Source organism: Vidua macroura, chromosome 17 (genome assembly GCF_024509145.1).
Source record: "Vidua macroura isolate BioBank_ID:100142 chromosome 17, ASM2450914v1, whole genome shotgun sequence".
NCBI classification, from domain to species: Eukaryota; Metazoa; Chordata; class Aves; order Passeriformes; family Viduidae; genus Vidua; species Vidua macroura.
The window spans coordinates 9711963-9720588 of NC_071587.1; the positions used below are offsets into that span (position 1 = coordinate 9711963).

The 8626-nt window shown below is 49.2% G+C and overlaps 1 protein-coding gene across 1 annotated transcript; it reads left to right on the forward strand.

Annotated features, from left to right (window-relative positions):
- The first annotated feature begins 7618 nt into the window (after nucleotides 1-7618).
- On the forward strand, nucleotides 7619-8338 carry BHLHE23 (basic helix-loop-helix family member e23). Its single transcript, XM_053992794.1, has one exon. The coding sequence runs from the start codon at nucleotides 7619-7621 to the stop codon at nucleotides 8291-8293; it is 675 nt and encodes a 224-aa protein (XP_053848769.1). The 3' UTR covers nucleotides 8294-8338.
- The last annotated feature ends 288 nt before the right edge of the window (nucleotides 8339-8626 follow it).

Below are 8626 nucleotides of genomic sequence, written 5' to 3' on the forward strand. Positions count from 1 at the left end.
TGAAGACAGGATTGGAGAAAAGCAGTGGGTCAAATCCTACCTTTGGTTGTGCTCATGACACCATAGAGCTATTTCCTGTTCCTTCCCCTTCTGTCTGCATTCCCTAATTTTGCTCTGAATTTGTTGGACAATAACTAACCTTTTAGAGTGCTGGAAGAGCACATGAATGATTTGGGTAAGACCCTAACAATTCCCCTTCTCATGATTACAACTCACTTGAAAAAGAATGGCCTTCCATATTCCATGACCTCGAATTTAATTTGCATTTTCCATTATCCCATATCTTGCTACAGAAAAAAAAAAAAAAAAAAAGACTGATCTTGCAAGAAATTGGACATGAGATTCTCACTGTGCCCTTTTTTTGTCTCAGTTAGTGCCCAGTTTGATGGAATGAGGAGGAAGATGGGGCAGAATGATCAGTGGGGAGCAGATTTCCTTGTGTGCACTGGGAGCCCTGACCTGCATGCAGAGCCTGCCTGTCCATTCACCTCCTCCTGCAGACACCCAGGGAATGTGGGTTCCACTTGGGCGCCACAGAGTTCATGGCAAGTAGCAGCTTGTGCACTCTTTGTGCAAATGAAACATCTAGGACATAAAAATCACCTTGGTGTGCCTTGTCTTCCATCTCCTCTGTTAAATAATAAATAGAAGCCTAATGGAACTGAGCATGACTGCAGGATGCAGTGCAAGTGAAGGCAGAGCAGACCTGTGTGTTCCCCCTTACTTCATCATCAGTGAGTAAATGGGTCACTGATGAATGAGATCTAAGTAAATCTCCATCCCTTTTTTATTCTGTCTTTATCCTCAAGCTACTGCAATGAGATATGGCTCAAAATCACACACCCCTACTACAAAACAATAAATAGAAACATTACAAATTATCTCATCAAACCGCCTTATGTTTCTACTCTGAGCTCAAGAAAACTTCAGCAAATAAAGTTTTTCATTCTAGAAATCCTTCATTTGGTTTTTAATTGTGCAGCAGGATGTCTTGGGATCTGGTCTTTTTCTCCCCCCTTTTTTTTAAATTTTCTATTTATTAATATTTAATCTCTGCACAGTGCAGAAGAAAATCATTTCTGCAATAACATCAGAATGGGAGGGTTAGAAATCAATAGCCAAGCTCTCACAAGACACATTCAATCCCTTCTTAATCCATTTTCAACTGCTCCCTTGCCTTATTAGAACAGCCAAGTTTTCCCTCACTCATTAGGTTGGGATATTCACTTTGCAGGAGGGAACTGAAAGCTCCCAGAGAAGCACAAACCTCTGGAAAAGCAGGAAAGAGAACAAAGCATTTTTGTTTGGGGCAGAAGCCTGGACATCATGCTGTACCCAAAACCCTGCTTTAAAAGCTTTCTGATTGAAAGCCTGTCCCCATTTCCCTGAATCGTGGCACATCCTGCATCCACTGGCAGCCCCGAGCCACTGGAGCATCTTTCCCTTTTAGATTTCCTTCAGGGCCATCTGTCACACCCAGCTCTCTCAAGCACCTCAAGCATCACCTCCTCTTCTCACGGGTCAGTTCTGCAGAGGTGTGAGAGCCAAACAAGCACTGTCAGTGGGGGAAGCCAGAAAATCGGTGAGCAGGAGAACCCCCTTCACATTCCTTAGTGCCTCGAAGGTTTAAGGATAGGACAACATGGGCTTGTTATAGGGGCTTGAGCACAGACACCAAAACCCAAGGCTGCCAGTCTGACCTTGCAGCACCTTGACCAAGCCACACCATGACCACACAGAGCCTTCAGCTCTGAACAGCCAGCCCACCCCTTCCTTCTGCATCCTGCTGCTTCCATCAACACTTTCTTCTTGGCAAACCAAACACCTTCCCATGGGTGTCATGCAGCCCCCAGCTTCCCCCAGCACTCGGTTTTATTTCATTGAAGGAAGGCAACACCTTTGCTTGCACTCCAAGGGGGTAGCTGGGGTCCCTGTCACTGCCTTCTCTTCAGCAGTTGCATGTTCTGGGATGAAGTTCTGTGTCGGAGTTCAGGACATCCCCCTGGCTGCCCTGGCTGTCTCGAGACCTTGGCAGGGGTCTCAGAGACCCTGGCATGAAGTCAAAAACACCCATGGCTTCGATTTTAGCCTGTGGAAAAAGCTGTCAATTTTGTATGAGGAATTACAAGTCACAAGGGTTTGAGTAGTGTGATATTTAGATTAACGCAGGTGGAAAAGTAGAATTTTGGGGTTTTTTTAGAATATAATTCAGGGGGTGAAGAAGGAGGAATTTGGGCATGTCTTAACCTTCTTTTCCTTCATCTTGTCCTCTGTATCTTGGTGTGATGGTGACAATTTTCTATTGGTTTAAGGCAGAGATTCACAGTCTAACATAGATGATAGGAATTGGTAATAAATTGTAAACTTACACACGTAGTTTTGAGTATATAAGGCAGGAGCCACCCGAGGCTCGGGGGCAGAATGATATGGTGGACTTGCTAGCCAGAACTCAGCAGGTCAGAGAAAGAATATTTAGGTAAGAAGAAATAAACAACCTTGAAAGTGCAATCAGAAGCATTCCAGACTTCTTCTTTGGCTGTGATGGGCTAGGAAGCAAAGACTCTTTACGACTTCAGGGTCACCCCGACCTTCAGAACCCCAAAACATTGTCAGTTCTGCATAAGAGAATTCAAGCTTTCCCTGAAAATACCTGCTTACTCCACTCTGTGCAGTATCTGTACATCCTTTCCCTCAGCAGAAGCAATAATGAGAGCTGTTCAGTTCTTAGAGGGTGTAGCCAGAGCTAAGGATCGGCCATGCATTTCTAGCTGCCATAAAGAACTTTGCCCTAGTGCTGAAGGGCTGGTGGTCTCAGGAGACCGGGTAGGAGGAACAGGAGAAGGAGACTGGGATTTGGGAGAGCAAGAACTGCACATCCAGTTCAAACATCCTGTATCCTTCTGCTAGACTGAAGCAGAGCCAGATGGGAAAGAGGGGATGATGTGCCCTTGTTCTCCTCAGGGCAGGGCTCCTGTGGCCCCGTGCCCGGCAGCACATCCGAGGCTGGCTGGCTGTGCCTGTCCCTCCTGCCGAGCCCTGCGCCCTGCGGACCCTCCCCTGCGGCACCGCCGCTGCCTCCGAGCCCGCCTCATGCAAGAAGAGACTTTGCCAGCAGAGGGAACTGCAGACCGGATAATCGCTCCTTCCCGGCTGAAACACTCGCCAAAACCCGCAGCCACGCTGAGTCTCTCCTCTCCTACCTGGAAAAGAGATGTTTCAGACTCCTCTGCCGCTGCTCTTGACCAGCTTGCTGCTGGTTGGTTTGGTTGTTGAGAGCTTTCTGTCAAAGGGGACAGCTAAAGAAATCCATTCAAACAACAAACCAATTGAAAACTCTCTGTTTACTGTATTAAAAAAAAATAATAATACTAATCCTGCTAATCCCTATAGCTATCTTCTTGCTGCCATCTAGTGAAGGGGGGAAAGTACGACTTGAGTGACATAAGCAGAGCAAAACCTATCCCAGAGGCTTGTTAAACAAACTCTAACTTTGAATAAACTGTTTCAAAACAACCTTTAAAGTTGCATGAAGTTTTCCCTTTTGGAAGTCTCCTTCATACAATGCCCTCCTAGGTCCTTGAATGGACGACTGCTGGTGAAAGCCTGACTTTGTCATCACTTTGTCTGAAGAACAATCCAAGAGTGACCATTTTGTTGTACTGAAACTCTTCATGCTGCTCTTAAAAGCTGTGGGAATTGTGGTGGTCTTTGCAGGATCAGTAATGGAAGCTTTCACTGCCTTTTATATCACCATGAATACACAATTACCATAAGAGGATCACAAGCATAGGCTCTACACAGACATCTCATTTCTCAGGCAAGGTTTTATCAGCAGAATCAAACTCCTTGTTAGGACCTGAGTGAGCTGCAGGACTGAGAACAGGAGTCTTATATCCAGAGTCCTGTGCCTCAGCCATAAGATCTTCCTTCCCCTAGATAAAATTGCTATATTCTTGCATGCCTCGGGAATTTTTGGGAGGAAAGCCTCAGCTGTGTGACCGACAAGTGATAAACAGGGAGTCAGCAGAAACACAAACACTTCAGCAGCTCCAGTTCCTGTTGCACTCCTGTCATGCTTCCATGACCTCTGGCCAGTCCAGACCTGTGGTTTTGGCACACACCTGCCAGAGTGAGCTCTGCCTGCTTTCCCCACCTTGAGTTTTTATCTCTACCCACCAAACAGCCAGACCCAGCACAGTATTGCCACTGCTTATGCTTTTCCTACATACACAGCTGTTCTTGCTGGTTTCCTGCTGTTACACACAGGGGATGAAATATTCACCCACCACTTACAGCAGTTCCAGGGAGCTTCCAGCAGAGTAACTCCGCTCATCCCACCACCTTCTGCACCCACAGAAAATGATCCAGTCACGCATTTTAATGCTTGAACACCTCTTTGCTTTCCACCCTCGTTGTGTTTGCCTAGATATAAGATCCAAACCCTGACGTGCTTGCAGCAGGGGGCAGGGCTGTATTTCCCGGTATCCACAGCACAGGTGTGGGATTGCAACCTGAGACCCGAACGCGCTCCTGGCTCTCACTGTGCCACTCAGCCTTGGGCGTCACTTCGGAATTTGTAGCGCTTTGCCCGCCGCTGGCTCGATGCCGAGGAGCCGGGTGGGTGCCGGGGGGCGGTGGGTGCCCGCTCTCCTCCGGTGGTCGCTAGATGTCAGCACGGGACCGCCAGCCCGGCCCGGGAGGGACAGACAGACCCATCCCGACAGACCCGCACCGCTCCCGGGAGGGACAGACAGACCCATCCCGACAGACCCGCACCGCTCCCGGGAGGGACATGTAGGGAATTCAGTAACCAAATCATTGCTGCTGTTGGTTATTTATAAAATGTTTGTGACTTGAAAGAGTCTTAGTGAAGGTATGGGTCCTGCCCTGAGGAATACCTGTTATAATCACAGCAATTATAATCTGCTATTAATTATTAAATATTTACAACAAGTTTTGAATATGTAAAACACTAGAAGAAATAAATCCCACTTTAAAGCTGGTAAGTACTCAACAACAACATGTGATAGATTTATTTCCTGCTGCATGTGTCCTTTTTTCCCCCAAAGCACTTGGAAAAGATTTTGTTTTCTGCCATGGTCTTCCACATGAGTCACTCCATTCTGCTGCTTTTGGGGTTTTGTTTTGTTTTGTTTTGGTTTTTTTCTTTGTGGTTTTTTTTTTTTTTTTTTTTTTTTTTTTTTTTTTGTTCCAGTTTAACAAGTCAAAATCTAAATTCCTGTTTCTCAGTTTTCAGTGAGAAACCAGGTTGAGTATTTTCAAAGATGCCTATTAACTGCTGCAATTTGAGGGAGAAGTCCAAAGCAAATTCTTCTATGTGCACTTTTTGGTAGCACATTAAACCCAAATGAATTTCAGATTCATACAGGCTCTAAATTATTTCTCTCAGCTGTGTGCTTTGGAATTATATACAAAGCATCAAATCCTCCTGCTCTGTTCTCCTGTAGCTGATGCACCTCCCAAGCTACCATTCAGTGCTGAAATAACCCTTGAAGAACTAATCTGTTTAATAAGCCTGTGTGAGAAGTGTTTGCCTCTAATTTTCAGCCCACTTAGATGCACATGACATTCTTAGAAAGCTGGCAGTACTTGCAGCATGTCTTTACAACCAGAATTCCTGAAACCTTCTAACACCACTGGTCCTTCTCATTGCAAGATCTTAACACATTACCAAAAAAGTAAATCATTTCTAGCAAGGGACAAGCCTGCTTTTAACATTTCCTCTATGTCTGTCTAATGGGAATTACTTATGCCAGTGATGATATTCTGGTACCTCCTTCCATTTGTCTGTTATGACTTGGAGTGAGGGACCGGCTCCAGAGATGAGAAGAAGTCACGCTGTGCTCTCTTGCATTTGAAAGTCACAGTGGATATACAGAGTGTCACCATGAATATATAGAGTGATCTGTCCCAGGAGTAGCTAAGTGGTTCAATTCTCATAAAACAATTAAGTTACTAAAATCAGTAATTGGTCTTCATGGTTGGATAAGCCCGATAAGGGGAGCAAAAGGGAGATGTGACCATATTGTAACATTCAAACACTGGAGGTGAGGTAAGAGAACTTCAGTGGAAAGTATGATGGACAAACCTGCTGCACACTCTGATGTCAGGCTCAGACAGAGCCAGTTTTATGTGCTCCACTCCTCCAAAAAGCAGAAACACAACTTCCCAGATGTGCACTCAGAGCAGGGGAGCAGCCTCATTCAGGCAGCAGCTCTGCTAGCACGGCTGGGGGTGAACACGTCGCTGCTCATCTCGGCTCTCCTGGCTCTGATGTGGAGAAGGAAGGGAGACAAGCTCGTCATTTCACGTTAGCACACAGCACACAGGGAGCTGATGGGAAGGGGACAAGCCAACTGCACTTCAGAGAGGGCCTGAGAAAAACAAACCACATTCTGGAAAAAGCCTCCTGTCACCATAACACCCAGGCTATTTACTAGAGCAGATAAACTGCCAGGTGCATCTGCAGCAACTGGTTGTCTCTGCCTGCAGGCAATATCCACCTGCTCACATCTATGTGTTGCTGTACAGGATTCAGGATTCATCCCATCCTTTCCAAGCAGACCAGGCATGTGTCATGCACGGAGAAAGCCAGGAATGCCCTTATGCTATCTGTAAAACAAACCTCAGTAATATGAACCAGCCTCCAAACTCTAGAAAAGAAACAAATTGGGATCTTTTTCTGTTGCAATTAAAGTTTAGTCCCTTGTTGTCATCTTGCTGCAGGAATATTGGACTAAAAATCCTGATTGTCCTTCTCCATGGAGCTCCACCTTTGCCAGTGGTTGCCTCAGATTCTCTTTGAGGTTCCTCCATGGATCAGACGCCACCAGGCAGTGATGCTTCCTCCCACCCTGCAGGCCATGGGGTGGTTGTTTCCTGTCCCAGTGTCACGCTCTGCTGCTGGTACCCACAGCTGGGGAGGACGAAGGGTCCCATCAGAGAAGGGATGGGTCACCACGGATCTAAACTTTTCCTGGCACATGGAAGGGAGGAACATTGTGAGCCCCTGAAGAAAACGGGACTGGACAGGGCCTTTGCCTGGGAAATGTCCCTGCACAACAGGTGCCTCCTCTGTCAACCCCACCTAAGCCACCACAACTCCAGGTGTGTCCTGGTGCTTTCCTGCGCTTCCAGCATCCAGGGGCAGTGCATTAGAAGGAAGGGAAGGGAAGGTTAGGGAAGGTTAGGGAAGGGAAGGGAAGGGAAGGGAAGGGAAGGGAAGGGAAGGGAAGGGAAGGGAAGGGAAGGGAAGGGAAGGGAAGGGAAGGGAAGGGAAGGGAAGGGAAGGGAAGGGAAGGGAAGGGAAGGGAAGGGAAGGGAAGGGAAGGGAAGGGAAGGGAAGGGAAGGGAAGGGAAGGGAAGGGAAGGGAAGGGAAGGGAAGGGAAGGGAAGGGAAGGGAAGGGAAGCACGCTGCCCTGCGATTGGCGGCGGGTGTCCCCGCGGCTCCTGTCGGCGATATAAGTGCGGCGGGGCCGTTCTGCGCTCACTGCCCGCCCCCAGCCCGGGCGCAGCGCCGAGCGGAGCGGAGCGGCGGGGCCGCCTCCTCCTCCTCCTCAGCGCCCAGGCAGCGGCGGCCGAGCGGGACTCCGGGCCATGGCTGAGCTCAAGTCGCTGGGCAGCGAGGCGTACCTGGCGCTGGCCCCGGGCTACGGGCCCTCGGCTTTCGCCTACGGGGCCGTGCGCGGGGGCGCCGAGGGCCCGCGGGGCGCCTACGCGGGGGGCGGCGGGGCGGACTTCCACGCCGGGGCGATGGGCAAGTCGGCGGAGAGCAGCGGCGAGCAGAGCGGCGACGAGGAGGACGGCTTCGAGGCGGGCGTGAAGGGCGGCGCGGGCTTCGAGCGAGAGGGGAAGCTGAAGGGGGGAGCCCTGGGCAAGAAGCCCAAGGAGCAGCGCTCGCTGCGCCTCAGCATCAACGCGCGGGAGCGGCGGCGGATGCACGACCTGAACGACGCGCTGGACGGGCTGCGCTCCGTCATCCCCTACGCGCACAGCCCCTCGGTGCGGAAACTCTCCAAAATCGCCACGCTGCTCCTGGCCAAGAACTACATCCTCATGCAGGCGCAGGCCCTGGAGGAGATGCGGCGGCTGGTGGCCTACCTGAACCAGGGCCAGGCGCTGAGCGCCCCGCTGCCCGCCACCCTCAACCCCTTCGGACAGTCGCCCGTGTACCCCTTCGGCGGCGCGGCCGTGCCCGGCTGCCCCGAGAAATGCACTGCCTTCACAGGAGCCGCCTCCGCCCTCTGCAAACACTGTAACGACAAGCCTTGACTTCTGCCTTCTTCGGGCTTTTCCTTTCTTTTGGGTATTTTTTTTTTTTTTTTTGGTTGTTTGGGTTGTTTTGTTTGTTGTTTTTTTTTTTTTTGGTTGTTTGTTTGGTTGGTTGGTTTTAGGTTTGGTTTCGGTTTTTGGGTTTTTTGTGTGTTTTTTGGGTTTTTTTTGGTTGGTTGGTTTGGTTTTTTTCTGTGCACTTTTCTTTCCACTGCCATCAGCCCTGCCTTCCTTCCATCAGTTAAGTCCGGGTTTTCTTTTTTGTTCTTCTCTTAAATACCCCCCTCCCCATTTGGAAATATTTGGCAGTTCACATGGACCCCCAAAACACCC